The 18,281-nt window shown below is 56.7% G+C and overlaps 2 protein-coding genes and 1 non-coding gene across 4 annotated transcripts; 2 read left to right on the top strand and 1 right to left on the bottom strand.

Moving 5' to 3' along the window:
* The first annotated feature begins 1,600 nt into the window (after positions 1 to 1,600).
* TEX45 (testis expressed 45) lies at positions 1,601 to 6,688 on the top strand. Its single transcript, XM_034997384.1, has 8 exons — positions 1,601 to 2,169; positions 3,569 to 3,675; positions 3,762 to 3,862; positions 4,089 to 4,201; positions 4,312 to 4,421; positions 4,762 to 4,966; positions 5,499 to 5,584; positions 6,077 to 6,688. Exons 1-8 carry the CDS (start codon positions 1,608 to 1,610, stop codon positions 6,302 to 6,304), a joined length of 1,512 nt encoding a protein of 503 aa, XP_034853275.1. The 5' UTR covers positions 1,601 to 1,607; the 3' UTR covers positions 6,305 to 6,688.
* Positions 6,689 to 13,717: 7,029 nt separating this feature from the next.
* ZNF358 (zinc finger protein 358) lies at positions 13,718 to 17,063 on the top strand. 2 transcript variants are annotated; one of them, XM_034997381.1, is made up of 3 exons: positions 13,718 to 14,077; positions 14,875 to 14,980; positions 15,235 to 17,063. In XM_034997381.1, the coding sequence occupies exons 2-3, from the start codon at positions 14,908 to 14,910 to the stop codon at positions 16,983 to 16,985; spliced, it is 1,824 nt and encodes a 607-aa protein (XP_034853272.1). In that variant the 5' UTR covers positions 13,718 to 14,077; positions 14,875 to 14,907; the 3' UTR covers positions 16,986 to 17,063. The 2 variants fall into 2 exon arrangements, with proteins under 2 accessions (XP_034853272.1, XP_034853273.1); XM_034997382.1 differs by lacking the exons at positions 13,718 to 14,077; positions 14,875 to 14,980 and adding an exon at positions 14,987 to 15,108.
* A 602-nt stretch (positions 17,064 to 17,665) lies between these two features.
* On the bottom strand, positions 17,666 to 17,769 carry LOC118006147. The gene has a single exon (XR_004677976.1). It is a non-coding gene; the product is annotated as a small nucleolar RNA U13 (small nucleolar RNA).
* Between the last annotated feature and the right edge of the window lie 512 nt (positions 17,770 to 18,281).

Consider the following 18,281-nt stretch of genomic DNA (forward strand, 5'->3'; position numbering starts at 1 on the left):
CCTGCTTCTCCCTCTCCCACTCCCCCTGCTTGTGTTCCCTCTCTCGCTGTGTCTCTCTCTGTCAAATAAATAAATAAAATTAAAAAGAAAAAAAAAGAAGTCAAGGCACTTGCCAAGCTCTCTTGAGCTCTCAGAAGGCAGGATCCTTTGGCCTAACTCCTGATCTTCCTCCCAGCCACCCTCAGAGTAGCTGGGGGACCATTGTGACAGCACCGTCTGGGGGAAGCTCTTTGGTCACAATGGGCAGAGCTGGACCACACTGGGACGCAGCCTTGGAAGGAACATGTGAGCATCCTCTGGGAGACTGGGGACAGAGGGAGCCTCGAGGGTCAGGCCGGTTGCCAAGCGCATCTTCTAAGACTCATTAGTCCCCATGCCACCCCTTGAGGTAAGTACAATACTCTCATCCCTGATGTGGAAGCTGAAGCTCACAGGAGCCCAATTACTTATTCTGAGGTGACCTAGCTAGTAACTTCAGTTGTCAGATTCTCCATCAACTATTTGAAGACTTCTCCACTCTCAACTCTTTTCGGTGCCAAAACGATCAAAAAAGCAAACATAGACACTGACAAACTGTGGTCTTGTTATCATGCTTGCTGCCTGCTTTCTAAAGAGGTCGACATGAGCTAGCTGTGAGCTGATGTGGTCTGGGCGGCGGGGGTGAGCCTGCTCCAGGGGGGCTTGGTCTCTGAGTGGCTGGGACGAGGGGGACGAGACTCCTCCGCTCTGAGCAAAGGCAAGAAAGTCCCAGTCAGCTAATTGGGGTGCTGGCAGCCGGGTGCTGGAGATCAGGGAGGTGGAGTGAGAGGTTGCTAAGCCTCAGAGAGTTTGAGGATAGGAAGAGATCCAAGAGAACAACTGCAGAGGGCAGAAAGCCCCATGAGGAGGGGTGTGGCAGAGATGGGACATGGCCAGGACTGAGCAGACACTGGAGGGGAGAGCCATGGCCTTGACCACTGACTGAGGGTGAGGAGAGGGGGCTCCTATCAGACAAACTGTAGAAAGCAAGGGTTCATTCTGCAGCCCTTCCTGGTGCTCACTCTGTACTGACCCCCTCTGGGAGTGGCCTTGGCACCTGCTGTTCCTTCTGCCTGGGATGCTATTCCCCTAGGTACCCAAAAGCTCCTCTCCCACCTTTTTCAGGTCTTTGTCTTCTCGGTGACACTACCCTATTTAAAACTGCAACCCTTCCATCCCACCCCCCCACCCCCGTCCTCCTTCCCTGTGTGATGGTTTTACCCACAGCACTTAGCTCCTTCTCCTAACTCTGCAAATGATAGTAGTACATTTATTCAGTATTGTCTGTCACCTCCTCGCCCCAGTATTAACTCCACAAGGGCACGGCTCTTGGTCTGTTTTGTTATCTGATGTTCCCCCTTCCAAGAACCTAGCACAGTGCCTGGCACACAGTAAGCGTCAAATGAATGATGATATCTCTACTTTCCCTGGGGGCAGGCACGAGGGCTGCGCCTGTTTTTTCACAATGTCCCCAGCCCCGAGGGCCCCGTGCCTGGAACACAGGAAGAAGTAAAAGGCAGCATTGTCCTCAGGCGGCGCTTGCTCACTCCCGTGTCTCCGCCCCCTCACAGGTGGCGCCTTGTCCCCCGATGGTCGCGGTCGCCCTGCTGCCGTGCCCGCTGTCCGGGCGGGACTTCCTCAAGGCCTCGCACTTTGCACTGGGGCCCGACCCGCGGCTGCACATGGGCGCCATGCAATCCACGTCGCATCGGGACTTCGGGGCGCACCCGGGAGGCACCCGCGCACCGCAGTGCCAGGAGCCGCCCCGCGGGTCCCTCTTCGCCCAGGACACGCGCTCGGCGGGCACAGAGCTCGGGTCGGAGACGCACTGTGCGTACGCGCCCCCGGGGCCGTCGCCGTCCGCGCGGTCGGAGACGCGGGAGCGCCCCCTCGCCGCGCAGGCCAGCGGCTTGCGCGTGCACGCGGGCCCGCGCGTCCGCACCGGCCTCTCCACCGTGCGCGCCGACTTCGGCTGGCCCGAGCCGCCGGCGCGCGCGAGCGAGCAGATCCGCGGCGCGCGGCTCATCTTCGACCGCGACTCGGTGCCGCCTGGCGACAGAGCCAAGCTGCGCATCCCGCCCACCACCTACCAGGCGTTTTACGCCCCCCACGACCCGTGCCCACGGTCCCGCGCGCCCTGCTGCCACCTCGGTGAGCGCGCCGGGGCGGCCCGCGCGACTTGCCAACCGCGTGGTTCTCCAGGCGGGCGGGGATTCCGCGCCCTCCCCCAGGGGACATTTGGCCACCTCTGATCTTTTTTTTTTTTAAGATTTTATTTATTTATTAAAGAGAGATAGGGGCGCCTGGGTGGCTCAGTCGTTAAGCGTCTGCCTTCCGCTCAGGTCGTGATCCCAGAGTCCTGGGATCAAGCCCCGCATCGGGCTCCCTGCTCGGCGGGAAGCCTGCTTCTCCCTCTCCCACTCCCCCTGCTTGTGTTCCCTCTCTCGTTGTCTCTCTCTGTCAAATAAATAAAATCTTTTAAAAAAATAAAATAGAGAGAGAGCGCGCAAGAGCAGGGGGAAGGGGCAAAGGGAGAGGGAGAAGCAGACTCTTCCCTGTGCGCATGAGCAGGGAACCCCATGTGGGACTCCATCCCAGGACCCTAGGCTCATGACCTGAGCTGAAGGCAGCTGCTTAACCAACTGAGCCACCCTGGCGCCCCTGGAGACCATTTTGGTTGTCATCACCCACGGAGGGGGTGCTACTAGCGGGGAATGAAGGGAGGCCAGGGATGCTGCTAAACATCCTACCATGCACAGGACAGCTCGCCCCGGTAAAGAATTATCCAGCCCCAAATGTCAACAGTGCCGGGCTGAGAAAACCAGGAACCTCCCTGAGCCTCAGTTTCTATAAACACAGAATGGCATAGCTCCTGAATTTTTCTCAAGGGGCTGCGCCATGGGTAGAAGTCATGAATGGTGGTTTGGAATCAGACAAATCTGCTAAGTTGCCACCCCAGCCCTGCCACCATAGTAGTTATGTGACTCTGAGCAAGTTGACCTCTCCAAGCCTGGATTTTCCTCGGTGCAACAAGAGCGCCCCACTTCATAGGAGCTGCTGAAGCCAAAGGAGCCCAGAGTGTATGATGCACCTTGCATCGAGTGAGAGCTCAAAAAAGAGTAGCTGTCATTTGTGTGATTTTCCGATTCTGTGACTCCAGGGGACCCGCTGGTGCATGTCACTAGTCAGAGTCCCTCCACGCTGGACTCAGGGATTGTCAGATCTGGACTTGACTCTGTTCTGGTTTTGAATTTCCATGACTTCTGGCAAGTCATTTGGCCTCTCTGAGCCTCAGGAAGGCTGTAAAGTGGGGAGAATTGTGAACCCTGCAAATGAGGTTCAAAGCACTTAACCTAGATGCTGGGTTCAATACTTGGCAGTTATTCTTGTTATCATTCCTTGTGTTATTTTTTGGTGTTTTCCACATAGCCCTCAGGCAAGGCTAGTCAGGACTGCCCAGCTCCCCTTTCCAGGTGAGGACTTGCATCCCAGTGGGCCTGAGGCTGCAGGGGCTCAGTGCCCTTCTCTGTCTGTTCTTGCTCATCCTCAGGGGGTCTCAACCCCCTCAGGTGGGACCACAGGAGACAGGATGATGGGACCTCCTACCAGAGGCACTTCCAGGCCCTGCCGAGCGCACCGGCCTTGATGTGTAAGAGGGTAAATCGAGGTGGGGCTGGTGCTGTGGGGGAGGGCAGCGATAGGGTCTGGGTGGGGTTGTCCTTCCCACCTCTGTCCGCCCACAGGCCTTCTCCAGCGTGGAACTGGGAGACTTCAAGATTGGCCATGGGCCCATGTGTTCGGAGCAGAAGCAAGCCTACAGGCCCCAGGGTCTGCCCCCAGACAGGTACAAAGGGACGGTGGCCTTCCACCAGGGTGACGGGCTCTCAGCGACTCGTGGAGCGTGCCATCCAAGGCTCTGGGGCCAGTACTGTGCCTTTGAAGCCTCCATCCTACAAGCAAGGCTCTCCCACCATTAGCACCCCACAGCTTGGCCTTTGGGAAGCCTGCCTCTCTCCCATTTCCCGGGAGTTGCAAGGGCCCGGATCAGACGAATCCCCCCTGATCTGCAGGTATGACAAGGCCCAGGCCGCAGCCCACATCCACTATGTGAATATTCGTCCTGGAGATGGCCTGTTCCATGACAGGACCACCAAAGCTGATCATTTCTATGCCCCAGAGCCAGGTGAGTCTACTGCCGGCCCTGCCCACCCCCCCCCCCTCCTCCAACCCCCCCCCCCCAACTTCCCACAGGGGCCTCGCGGGTCTGCTCAACCTCTGCTCTGCCACTGGCAGAGCCTTTTGTCCTTCACCATGACCAGACTCCAGCATCGCACATCCTGGAAGGAAACTGGTGCCCTGGTCCAGGCAGCCTCACCACCTCCATGCATTTCTTCCATGGTCAGGTCAGCCGGAAGGGGGAGACCTTCCCCAGGGGCTCATCAGGGAAAGGGTTTCCCAGGCAGTACCTATAGCAAGTGCAAAGTCCTTGAGGTGGGAGCGAGTGTGACGTGTGGGGGATCTCCTGGGTCTATCTGCAGTATCTAGGGTTAAGTCCCTTAACCACTGGGAGCCTCGGTGGCTCTGTCTGCAAAATGAGATACAGTGCCTACTCCCCGCAACAGCAACGTGGGCCTAGAGAGGGTGTGAGCTCTCCAAGGTCGTAGAGCGCCCGCCTCTTGTCTCCACCCGGGTTTTGGGAGATCCCGGACACGGGAGCTTCCCTGAGGCCATGTGGTCTTACAGCCACCGCCCGTGACCGAACCACCCAGCCGCCACGTGCCTTACGAGAAATGGAAGAGTCACGTGCGTCTAGGGGACTCCTCACTGCTCGAACAGTTCTTCCAGACCTCCACGGGCACGGACTATTGCCCCCGTGGGACGCCAGAGAAGCCGCAGAAAGCGCCCAATCTCCACTTGCTGCGTAGCAACCTGCCCCGGGGCACCGACGGTGAGCAGGTTGGGGGGAAGGGGCAGGGCTCCCTTCCCGGCCTCAGCTCTAACCCCGCCCCGGCCAGTTTCGCCCCGCCCACTGCCCGATTCTGGCTCCGCCTCCTGAAGAGCGAGATCCCTCCCCAGTGACCGAGATCCCAACTCTGACCCTGGACAACCCGCCCCTTCGTGGATTTGACTCCCCACCACCACCACCGTCTCCGCCACGGCACTGCCGCCTGCATGGCCGTAGGCCCGCCCCTCTCCATATCTGCCCTCTCCCGACTCTAACCCCTGCCCCTCTGTCAGACTCTGGCTCCGCCCCCTCACCGACTAGCCCGCCCTGCCTGCCCCCTCTCTAGTCTGCGCTTGCCACGCCCCTGGCTCCTCCTCCGCCCCGCCTCCTAATCCATCTTCGCTCCAACTTCAGCGAGGGCGAGGGCTTCGCCCTGAAGTCCTACTCCATCCTTAATCTCTCACGTTCCTGCCCAGGGACCATGCCTCTCCTCCCTCAGCCCCTCAGCTCGACTACCCCCACCCCAAATCTCCAGAAACAGATTTTTTAACCACGAACCAGAAGATGCTGAAGCCTCATAGAACAGCTCCGGCCTCCGTGACTGAGGACATGCTACAGCGGGTGAGGGACGGGGAAGGGTACCTCCCTGACCAGGTAACCCCCAAAATCAGTGTAGCTTTATCTCAGGATGATAATGTCGTCACCTCAGGCCCAGAATTAGTATCAAGTCCTTTCAGGGTCTCTCTAGGGTGACCCCAGGCACAGGATCATCTTAATGTCACCCCAGCCTCAAGGTCATCCCTAGCTCACCTCCAGGGTAGTTAGTGTCAGAGTCAGCTCAATGACACCTTTATATCACCAGCCACAGTTATACCCCCAGCTGAGGGTTAGCTCACAGTTGCCTGGGTCACCACAGTCCGGGGGTCATTCCAGGGGTCACTGGTTTCTCTCCAGCTCCTGGGTCAGCCCAAGCTGGGGTACCTTTTGCCCACCTCCTCAGAGCCCAGTCACTAGCCTTTGCTGCTCCCAGGTCGTATGGGGGCCACGGGGTGGGCCAGGTAGGTCCACCAGCCTCCAGGCTGTCCTGCCACGCTGACCACCCTGCCTCCACAGTGTAAGTACGGCCACATTGAGCCCCCGCTGGGTGGACAGCGCTTCTTCTCAACCCAATACGAGCATGAGTTTCCCTCCAAGTACCAGGGCCCAGCAGTGCTGAGATTGGTCAATCTGCAGGACAGCCATGTGCCTCTGGGCTCCCCTCGCCAGTGGGGCTGTGGGGCTGGGAAGGTAGACCCTTGGGCCCCCCAGGCCCCCACCTACCCATGCCCTAGCCAGCAATAAACAGTGTCTTGGCAGCATCCCACCCCACCCTCCATCAGTCAGCCATGAAAGAGGATGCTTCGTGGGTTGGGGACGGTACAGGAGAGAGTGACTCCATCAAATAACCCTGAACAGACACTTCCACGGGCCCTGAAGATCGCCCCGCTCTGGGCAAGGAGGCCATCCCAGCTTGTGCAAAGGCTTGGCTGTTGGACTCAGTGTAATGTGTTCAGGTGCACCAACAAATCTGAATGATGTGAAGAGAGGAGTCATAGCTTTGAACAGGGCAGTGTGGTGAAGGGCTGAGAACACAGATTCCTAGGGCTGAATGGACAGAGTCCAAATCTTAATTCCTCTGTCCTGGGTAGTAGTCTTGGGCAAGGCACTTAGCCCCTCTGAGCCTCATCTGTTTGCTCATCTGTAAAATGGAGATGAATGGTAGCTCTCTCATTAGAATGTTATAAATGAGAAATGTACACACTTCAGTGTGTGTGGCTGGGGGTCAAGGAGGGAGAGAGCACTTCCCTTCTCAGCATGAAGGTATGGAGGAAAGAGGAAGATAAGGGTATGGGAAGGAGCTTTCAATCATTGAGAGAGGGGGTGGGGTTCAGAGGGGGGAGACTGAGGGGGTGGAGAGGCTGAGAGTGACCCAGCAATTTCCTCCATTGTGGGTGAAAGCTGGAAGCTCAGCGGTGTGCTGGCTGGCTGGGCAACTGGTCAGAGCTGGGTCCAGGGACAAATCAACAAAAGCCATCATGATATGATCAAGTCCAAGGGAGGAGGTGTCCAGCCAGGGACGAAATGAAAAGGGTGGAAAGGAGGAGGATGGGGTGGAGCTCCATCACTGATGGGGCTTGACAAGCATGTCAACAAACGGTACCTTGGACAGCGCCCCCATCTTGAAGGTCTGGGTGTGGTGAGATTGGCTCTGTCCACGATGAAATGGGCCTCAGCGGCCATGCCCAGGGCCTGCTTCTTTCGGCTGTTGGGAATCTGGTTTCAGGGAATGAACATGGCTCCCTGACTCTATCCCTGACTCTGTAATCAGACCTTCAAAGACCAAGGCCTCTTGAGCCACCAAAAGCCAAGCTCAAGCCAGGCCAGGAGCCCTTTCCCCATGGGCAGCAATTCTGTGAGGCCAGGTTGTCATTTCCTAGCTCACCTCCAGGGTAGTTAGTGTCAGGGTCAGCTCAATGACACCTTTATATCACCAGCCACAGCTGGTGTGGAGCTAGGTTGTCACAGGAAGGACAGGAGTCCAGCTTTGGGTCCCACAGAATAAGATGGCCCTTTTGGCTGCTCTCCTATTATCTATGCAAGGGTCTGCTAGCTGCAAAACACCTCTTCTGTTTGCTTCCGCTAAAGATCTACATGACACACTTCTGAATTACCTCATGATGACTCAGGATTTCTCAATCCCAGTACTATTGACATTTTGGATGGGATCATTCTTTATTGTCAGAGTCCCTCCTGTGCACTGTAGGATGTTTAGCATCATCCCTGACCTCTAATCACCATATGCCAATAGCATCCTCCCTTTACCCCAGCCAGTTGTGACAACCAAAAATATCTCCAGGCATTGCCAAATGTCCCCTGGGCCGCGGGGGGGGGGGGGGGGGGCGGGGTTTGCCCTGCTTGAGAACCACTGCAATAAACCCATCCTGCAGTGATCCCCAGGACAAAATCAGACTCTCCTGGTGAAGCTGGTCTGTTTGTTGATCGGACTACTCTTAACTAAAAGGCTTTTCCTTTTTGCCTTGCCTGCCAGGAAGCTCAGAAAGCTTACTTTGGTATTCATTTCCATGTAGCTCTGGTTGCAGGAAAATGTGTGCTCCTGCCTGGTTCTAGGAATGGTTTAAAGCAACCCAGACACCAGATGAAAAATAATAGGTAGGAATTCCAAGGAGGCAGATTTCTGCACAAATTGAAAGATTTCTAACAGTGGAACTGACTAGCCCCGGGATGGTTGCTAGGAAAGAACAGGAGCTTTACTAGAAATATTTTTAGTGCAGAAAGATACTTTATCATGATTTGGGATGTATTTTATGGATTTATGTCTATCCCTCCCTATATTCCACTCACCCTTCCCCACACCAAAAAAGGCATTTCATATCAACTACAAAGACCCAAAAGGCTTATAGACCAAGATGAATAAAGTAGGATTGCACATGGGAGAACAGATTAATTTTTAAAGGAAAACATCATGGAGCAGCAGAATTCAGACCTGCCACTTCCCTGTCTTTCTGTCCTTAGGCAAGTGATGTCATGATCTGCCCCTCTTTCCTTGTGCATAAAACGGGGCTGGCAACAGTTCTTCCTCCATAAAGTGGGTACAAGGTTTAACTAAAATGCACATGTGCCATTCTTAGAACAGAGCCTAGCATTTGGCTGCAGCTTGATGACATGTGCCCCTATTTTTTTAATGTCTTAGGTCATTTTTGTTGCAAGTGATGGAAACCTGGCTCACTCTAGCTCAAGTAGAAAGGGATTTTTATTGACTTTGTTACAAAGAAAACCGCAGACCCCAAACGGTGTTACTTGGGCCAGGCTAAGTCACCAAACCAAGGGTTAATACCTAACCTAATTGCCGTTTCAACCTCCCTCAGAAATATGTCTTAATCTACCAATTGGGAATTTTTTGATAAGCACCAATAAGGTAATCTGTCACACGGGCCTTCTTCATGGACAGAAGGTGAGGTAATCCACCTAATAAGATCCCCTACCCTTCCCCTAAGGGAAAGTAACTTTGCCTGGAACAATTCTTTTCTTTTGCCTATAATTTTCTTGCCCTAACCCCCTTCCTGTAAAAACCTTCCAATTTGTACAACTCCTCAGAGTGCCCCTCTATGTGTTAGAAGGGATGCCACCTGATTCATAAATCTTTTTAAGATTTTATTTATTTGATAGAGAGCGCGCAAGCGAGTGAGCACGGGGGTGGGGTGGGGTAAGGGCAGAGGGAGAGGGAGAAGCAGGCTCCCCGCTGAGCAGGGAGCCCATCGTTGGGACTTGATCCCAGGATCATGAACTGAGCCGAAGGCAGATGCTTAACCAAATGAGCCACCCAGGCACCCCCATGAGCCATTTAATAAAGCCAATTAGATCTTCAAATTTATTTGGATGAATTTTGTTTTTTATAACTTAGAAATAAGAAAGCCTGGAATCTACCTCACCACCTCGCAATCCTGTGTCCCTCCAAGCGGTGGCCAAAAAAAAAAAAAAGACGCTAGCAATCCAAATCCTCTTCATTAAAGCCTCAAAGGAAGAAGGAGAGGGTCTTGCCCCAACTCCTCTTATTGGAACTTAAAGGACACTCTAATTGGCCCATTTGAGTCACATGCCCAGCCATGAACCAATCATTGTGCCCAGAGGGATAGAATGCTATGATTGGATGGCCCAGCTCACAAGCCCACCCCTGGGTGATTTGGTTCCCCAGACCTCACCAGGATCTTTGATCCTGGAGCCCAACCTTGCTGGACCCTGTCTCCTAGCAACAGATCTGTGCCTGCCCATCCCCTTAGCATCTCTATTGCCCCAGGTTACAATCTGGAGGGTGGAAAGATAGCTAATAGGCTCTTCCCAATGGAGGGTAATTGTATGTTTATAGACAGGGAGTGTTCCGTTTTACAGAGTAGCCTGGGGCATCGAGTGCCCCCTGGTTCTCCAATAATCCCAGTCTTATCTCCCACCTCATTACTAATTTCCTCTTTTAGCTTGGGGTGGAGAATTCAGCTCAGGCAATCACAAAATCAAGCAGATGCCAGTCTTTGCTGCAAGATGTAGAGGCCGCTTGCGTCTGTCTGGGGAGACGTTGATGAAGGCGCCCAAATATTTCAACATCCTGCCATTTTTCTCCAAAGCCCCTCCAACCACAGTCTCAAGAAACACGTGGTTAGAGTCCCAAGATAAAATAGGCAAGATTTTTTTTTTTTAAAGATTTTATTTATTCGAAAGAGAGAGAGAGAAGGGGGAGGAGCAGAGGGAGAGGGACAAGCAGACTCCATGCTGAGCGCGAAGCCCGATGTAGGGCTCCATCTCAGGACCCTGAGATCACGGCCTGAGCCAAAACTAAGAGTCGGATGCTTTAACTGACAGAGCCACCCAGGCACCCCCAAGGAGGCAAGATTTTTTTTTTTTTAAGATTTTTATTTATTTATTTGACAGAGAGAGAGACAGCAAGAGAGGGAATACAAGCAGCAGGGGTGGGAGAGGGAGAAGCAGGCTTCCCGTGGAGCAGGGAGCCCGAGCGGGGCTTGATCCAAGGACCCCGGGATCATGACCTGAGCCAAAGGCAGACGCTTAACGACTGAGCCACCCAGGCGCCCCAGGAAGCAAGATTTTAATCAGCTTATTTTTCTGCCACATAACAGAAATTTCTTGTTTCTTGAGGAAGGCTCTTCTCAGGGCAGACTGTATGCACTGCAAAAATCTAGGGAGTCCCATTCACTTTATAGTGAATATGTGTCTGTGGTGGCCCTGCCCCTCTACCTCACTTTGCTCTGCCAGTTCCACATTTTAGGTTACTTCCCACAATACCCTTCCTTTTCCAGGTACTAATTCTAAATTAGTCAGTCAAGACTGTCATCGATTCAAGGGACAGAAACCCACTAAAAACCAGCCCAATGCCCAGGAAATGTGTTGGCTCATGGTATTAGAAAGAATGAGGGCTTTTGGCCTCAGGTATGGCTATATCCAGGAGCTCAGCCAACATAGACAAAACTTTCTCTTCAACTCTCACCTATACATCCTGGTGTAGATTGGCTCCAGTCTTCAGGCATGCAGACTGTCTTCCTGACAACTGGGGAAGGGGGCTGCAGGTAGGATGAGGGCCTATATACAGCTTATGATCCGAAAGGAAGAATGAGACCCTCCAACATCATGTCCTCCAACCTAATTATTACGGCCAGGAGATGGGGTTCTCTGATTGGTGCGTTTAGACTGAGTGATACTGGGGGACTGTGTTATGTTGGAGTAGTGGAGAAGGATCCACAAAGGGAAAGCAACGTGCTGATAGAGATACTTAGCAGACAGGGGCGCCTGGGTGGCTCAGTCGGTTAAGCTTCTGACTCTTGATTTCAGCTCAGGTCATGATCTCAGGGTCATGAGATGGAGCCTTGCATCGAGCCCCACGTAGGGCTCCGTGCTCAGCGGGGAGTCTGCTTGAGATTCTCTCTCTCTCCTTCTGCCCCCCCCTTCTAAAATAATAAATAAATAAATCTTAAGAACAAAAAAAGATACTTAGCAGACAGAAACAACACTGTCATCACAAGCATTATTTGCTATGGGATCCTCCAGGAGGTGGCAGGATGAGGAACCCCCGACATAATCCAATTTCAGTCTCAGATCTCTCAGATATGCTGTGGGCTTTTCCACCGAAAGGTGGAAAGCCAGTTTCAGACCTTGAGTTCAGCACAGATCTAGAAGGTTCAGGAAAGAAGAGGGAAGACTCCTGGAGGCCTGATTTGCTTGAGGCTGTATTCAAGGGTAGGTGGTGTCAAAATTCACGCAAAGACCATCAGAAATACAGCTGTAGTCTTAGCTCGCTAAAAAGGGAAGATCAGATACCAGGAACCATGGGTGCCTCCATAAGAGGGCTTTGGGGGACAGGAGGGCACCTTATAGGATGCAGGCATGTGGGGTGGGGGGGTAGTTTTAAAGAGAGTTGAAGAAATTCTCGGTTGGTGCTGTCGGGAAGCAGGGAGCGGATTGGTGACTGGGGATTTTGGTGATTTTTATCTCTGCAGTGGGAGGATGCAAGGGGAGCTGTCGTTGGTAAGAGGCGGTAGTCATCGCGTTAGTCCGGGCGAGGAGGGTGTGTATTCGTTTTTGTGGTTGCAGAGTGTCCTTGTCTCTGGCTCGGTTCAGACGTGGTCACAGAGCGGCCTTGTGTGATCATTGTTTATATTGTGACCGTTGTTTATGCTCAGTGAAGAACATCACGGCCCAGCTGGCAGCTGCTGGGGCTGGTTTTCACTCCCTCTTTGCGGGGATCTGTGCCTCCAGGTAAAGTCTGCCCAGGGTCCTTCCCCGCTTTGGCCTAGGCTTCTCCAGAGATCATCACTCCGGTGGGCATCAGACACAGGGAGTCCACCAGTGACAGCAGTGAGTGACCTATCAGCTGGGCAGGAGGAGGAAAACACTCAGGGACAGGGCCCCCAACATTCTTCCTTGGGGAGTCTTACACCGGGACTCTGGATTGAGCAAAGATTAACAGCTTTGTAAATTGCAGGGCTTCTCAGAGCCTTGGCTTTGCTTATGTGCCCTGCCAGTCGGCCAGAGAAATAGAAGGTTTGGTGCTTTTTGAACAAAGATAGAGTCGGAGACACGGGCACGAGGCAGAGACAGAGACAGATGAGGCCAGAAACAAGGAGAGACAGACGGGCAGAGGCAGGAAAAGTGACAGGGACAGAGGCAGAGAGACCGAAACAGGGAGGGCCGCAGAAATAGAGGGACAGAGAGACAGAAAGGAACAGAGCTAGGCGCCGAGAGGGGAACAGAGATGCAGAGAGAGACAGGGGCACGGGGAGACCGCGGCAGGGGCCGAAGCAGGCGGGGGCCGGGAGGGACAGCGAGGGGGCTGAGGCGCCGGGCCGCGGCGGGCCGGGGCGAGGGCAGCGCGGGAGGCCGCGGCGCAGACAAAGGCGCGGTCGCGCGGCCCGGGCGGCCGGGCCGGGACAAAGGCTGGCCCGGGGGGCGGGGGCAGCGATGGCGACGGCCGCGGCGGGCGCGGGCGAACTACAAGTCCCAGCAGCTCCCGCTGCGGCCCTCGGCCGGCCCCTCTCGCTCCCCAGGAGCGCCTGGCGGGGCCGCTGGGCCGAGGGGGCCGCCGGCGGGGCTGGCGGGCGGGGGGCTTCCTGCGGGCCCCGGGGGCGCGGCGGGCCCGCCAGGCGCGAGGGCCGCCGGGTGAGTGTCCCCGCGAGCGGGTCGGGCGGGCGGGGGCCGGGGCCGGGGCGGGGGCGGGGCGCGGCCCGGGGCGACCTCTGTCTGCCCACCCCCCAACGCCCGCGCGCCGCCCGCCCGGCCCGGGAGAGCGGGGTCGCGGGCGTGAGGGGAGGGGGGTCCCCCCGCGGCCCGAGGGCCTAGAGCGCCCTTTCCGCCGCCGCGGCCCCGGGGGAGAAGGGCCCAGCCCGAGTTGGCGCCTGAAATCGGGGAGGTATGGGGGGGCACCCCTCAGCTCTGGGGTCGGGAGCTCAGGCGCCCCCTCCCCTGGAGGCGATCCAGACCCTCTCCATCCCAGGAACCCTGGAGGACCCCTAAGTATTGTTCTCCCCACCTTCCAGCCTGAGGTCGGGAGTTCAGGAGGCCCTTCCTCAGGAGGGGGATCGGGGGTTCCCTCTGACCCCCTGGAGCCCAGTTATTGTTCCCCTCACTCTCCAGTCTTGGGGTCCAGAGTTCTGGAAACCCCTTCCCAGGAGGTGATCCAGGGGTCCACCTGCCCCCCTCCCCCCAGGAACTCAGTTCTCCTCCCCGCCTTCCAGCTAAGAGTTGAGAGTTTGGAAGTCCCCTTCCTCAGGAGGCCATCTAAAGGTCCCCCTGCCCCCCAGAAACCTAGGAGGGGACCCAGGCATTGTTTCCCCCGCACCCTTCAAATGTGGTGTCTCGGTTGAGGAGGTGATCTAAGAACTCCACCCTCTCCATTTGCTTAGCCACTTGCAGCTGTGGGGTTGTGGTTCTGGATGTCCCTCTCCCCAGGAAAGCCAGAGGCCCCCCTATCCCTCCCTCCAGGAACAGATCTCTTTGTTTGCTCCCCAACCCACAGCCATGGGTGGATAGCTCAAGACATCACCTCCCCATCAGGTAATCCTGAACTCCCTCTGCTCCCCAGAAGGGCTCCCAGCAATGGTTTCTCCACCCTGCTTCCAACCTCCAGGCATGGGGCTGGAACTCAGGATATTTTCTCCAGGAGGGGACCAAAAAGTGTCCTGACACTCGTCCCCATACCTCAGCCTTGGGATCAGTTAGTTACTCAGGAATCTCCCTTTCCTAGGAGATGACCCAGGAGCCCCCCAGTAACCCCATAGGGGCCCCAAGTATTATTTTTGCCCCCACTCCCACCCCACCTAGGGATTAGAATTCAGGATCTGCTATCCAACTGGGCAAACAGGTATAACACTTGTCCCTACTCACCTGGCTAGGGGTCCATGGATCTCTCTGTGCCCCAGTGGGTCCCACCTTATCCCCCCCACCCCACCCCACCCAGCTTTAGGAACTGGCATTTGGATACGCAAGTGTTTTGATAGTTATTCCCACCCCTGAGCTGTGAGGTCTGGCATTCCAGTCACCTCTTCCCCAGCAAGCAAGCAAGCCAGAGGTGCCCCTGCCCTCCCCCAAGGAAGCAAGGGGAGTACCAGATGTTGTGTCCCCCCCCCATCCCCCAGATATAAGCTTCAGAGCTCAGGATGCTTCCTCTCTGTGAGGCAAGCCAGAGGTTGCCCTTGCTACTAGGAACCCCCAAATATGTCACCCCCGACTACGGGACTGGAATTCAGGCCATGTACTTAGGAGCAAGCACAGGAACCCAAGCACTCACCCTCTTCCCCATGAGGGGATCCCAGTCAAGCAGGTAGGAACCCTGGACTCTCTCTCCTCCACAGGACCCAAGCTTCCCACCAGAGGAGGAGACCAAGATGGAGAGAGGGGCAGAGCCCTGGAGCTGGGTACTGGAGACCTCTAGTGCTGGGTCCTGTGACTTCCATCCAGGTGTGGTGCTGAGAAGGGAAGGTTCCCCCCACCCCCACCCCCATGTCCCACCAGGGTCCCTCTTCTCCCTGCCCTGGCTGGAGCGCATCACAAGTCTCCCTGCGATTTGAGACAAGAGCAGGGTCCATGTGTGTATTCAGGAGTGGGTTTTGGGCCGTGGCATGGTCCCCTCTCACTCCCCTGCCCAGACTCCAAAAGAGACCCCCTGGCCTCCAGAACCTACCCCCCACCCACCCTCTGTCCTCACCCTGCAGATCCTGCCCCAGAAGCAGCCAGCACTTCCACGCCAGGGATGCGGCGCTCGGTCCTGGTCAGGAACCCAGGCCACAAAGGCCCGAGGCCCACTTATGAAGAGCTTGACTCTGACTCAGAGGACCTGGACCCCAACCCTGAAGAGCTGGACCCAGTTTGTGAAGACCCAGAGCCCGACCCAGAAGACGTCAACACCGTCTCTGAAGACGTGGACCCCAGCTATGAAGATCTGGAGCCCGTCTCTGAGGACCTGGACCCCGCCGCCGAAGCTCCGAGCTCCATCTCAGCCACCCGTGACTCGGATCCCCAAGATCTCGACCCCATGTCTTCAAGTTTCGACCTCGATCCAGACGTCATCGGCCCGGTCCCCCTGGTTCTTGACCCTAACAACGACACCCTCGGCCCCACCGAGTCCCCAGACCCGGACCCCCTCTCATCCAGCCTCACTGCCACGCCCGAGGTCCTGGCCACCAGCCCCGCGGTGCTCCCTGCACCTGCCAGCCCGCCGCGGCCCTTCTCCTGCCCCGACTGCGGGCGAGCCTTCCGCCGCAGCTCGGGGCTGAGCCAGCACCGCCGCACCCACAGCGGCGAGAAGCCGTACCGCTGCCCCGACTGCGGCAAGTCGTTCAGCCACGGCGCCACGCTGGCCCAGCACCGCGGCATCCACACGGGCGCGCGGCCCTACCAGTGCGCCGCCTGCGGCAAAGCCTTCGGCTGGCGCTCCACGCTGCTGAAGCACCGCAGCAGCCACAGCGGCGAGAAGCCGCACCACTGCCCGGTGTGCGGCAAGGCCTTCGGGCACGGCTCGCTGCTGGCGCAGCACCTGCGCACGCACGGCGGCCCGCGGCCGCACAAGTGCCCCGTGTGCGCCAAGGGCTTCGGGCAGGGCTCGGCGCTGCTGAAGCACCTGCGCACGCACACCGGCGAGCGGCCGTACCCGTGCCCGCAGTGCGGCAAGGCCTTCGGCCAGAGCTCGGCGCTGCTGCAGCACCAGCGCACGCACACGGCCGAGCGCCCGTACCGCTGTCCCCACTGCGGGAAGGCCTTCGGCCAGAGCTCCAACTTGCAGCACCACCTGCGCATCCACACGGGCGAGCGGCCCTACGCCTGTCCCCACTGCTCCAAGGCCTTCGGCCAGAGCTCCGCGCTGCTGCAGCACCTGCACGTGCATTCCGGAGAGCGCCCCTACCGCTGCCAGCTCTGCGGCAAGGCCTTTGGCCAAGCCTCCAGCCTCACCAAGCACAAGCGGGTGCACGAGGGCGCGGCTGCGGCCGCCGCCGCCGCCGCCGCCGCTGCCGCCGCCGCCGCGGGCCTCGGCCTCAGTCCCGCCTCCATGTTGAGGCCGGGGCAGGTCTCCCTCCTGGGTCCTGATGCTGTCTCTGTTCTCGGCTCTGGCCTGGGCCTCAGCCCCGGCCCCAGCTCTGGCCTGGGCTCTGACCCTGGCTCCGTGGTGGGCTCCCTCCCTAATCTCAGCCCCAAAGCTGTCTCTGGCTCCGAATCTACCCCCACCCCTGATTCTGTCCAATCTGACCCTAAGCCTGGTCCCGAAGCCAATCCTGACCTCGTGGCCAGCCCTGAGCAAGGATCTGGTCCCAGCCCTGACCGGGGGCCCGTGCCCAGCCCCGACCCCAACCCTGAGCCTCACCCTGACCCCTGCTCTCCCACCCATGATACTGTCAGTCCGGCCCTCCCTACTGGCGAGAGTCCTGAGTGGGTGCAGGAGCAAGGGGCACTGCTGGGGCCCGATGGCTGAAGTGGACGCCAACACTCATGGGGGGCCTGGGGAAGTTGTGTGTCATGCAGTTTAGTAAAATCCTCCCACTGCCTCCTGGCTCTGTGTTGTGTGGCTTGCCTGTTTCGCTTTCCTCTAATGCACACCCCCTTCCTCAGGAGATGGGAGGGTGTGGTCGGTGCCAGCCATAGCTGGAACCCCAATGTCCTGACTCCACCCTAATCTTCCAGGCTTCCCAGTTCCCCCACAAGGTCTCACACTGGTCCCTCCCAGCAGTTAACACTCTGCTCCCCCAGGCCTGGCCACCCTAGTCATGGGCAGACTTCCCCTGCAGGTGGTCTGAGCAGGATCCCTTCCCTTTGGCTTTTCTATGAGTGGTGGAATTTCTGGCATGTTCACAGTCTAGTGGGCTGATAATGGAGACTGATATGAGACCCTGCAGGCAGCCCTACCCATCTGCTCACATAACCTACTCCTTGTCCTTCACAGCCCAGGTTATAGGCACTGCACTGGACAGAAGAGGTTGCTCATTTATGTGCTGAACAAAACTCTATTGATTGCTGGGGTCTCAGCCGGGGACAAGATAAGCACGGCCTTCACAGAACTCACAGATGCCAAGCTCAGGAACATTTAAGGAGTTACAGGGTATATAGTTCATTCTAAGAGAAGCATAACAAGACTTCCCCCCCCCCCCCCCCACACATCAGACAGGTAATGTGCTGAGGAGGTAACAAGGTTTGGGAGAGACACATCTCACACAACGGCATGAACGCTCAGTCATCACGCTCATGGTCCACAAAAGGATCAAGAGCTCTGATTTAGGTGGGGGGGAGTGCTTTCCCCAGGAGGGATTCCATAATCCCAATAACCACTACTTTAATTGTCAGTACTGTTTGCCCAGCCTTGTGCAGTGCTCTTGCATTTTGCGCTCTTGCATTTTCTCATTTAATCCAACAGCTCCAAGGGGCAGGTAACTATGACTAAGTATCCCCATTTTGCAAATGAATAAACGTGGAGTTTAAGGGACTTTTTTTTTTTTTTTAATAAAGACTTTATTTGTGAGAGACAGACAGAGCACAGGCAGGGGGAGCGGCAGGCAGAGGGAAAAGCAGCCTCCCCATGAAGCAAGGAGACCGATGTGGGACTCGATCCCGGGATCATGACCCAAGCCAAAGGCAGACGCTTCACCGACTGAGCCACCCAGGCATCCCTTGAGCCACCCAGGCATCCCTTGAGCCACCCAGGCATCCCCAAGGGACTCTTTGGAAGATGTAGAAGTGGCAGTTGGCCGGGCCTAGATTTAATCTAAACTGTTTG

This window comes from Mirounga leonina, unplaced genomic scaffold, assembly GCF_011800145.1.
Source record: "Mirounga leonina isolate KUSES-001 unplaced genomic scaffold, KU_Mleo_1.0 Mir_94, whole genome shotgun sequence".
Lineage (NCBI taxonomy): Eukaryota > Metazoa > Chordata > Mammalia > Carnivora > Phocidae > Mirounga > Mirounga leonina.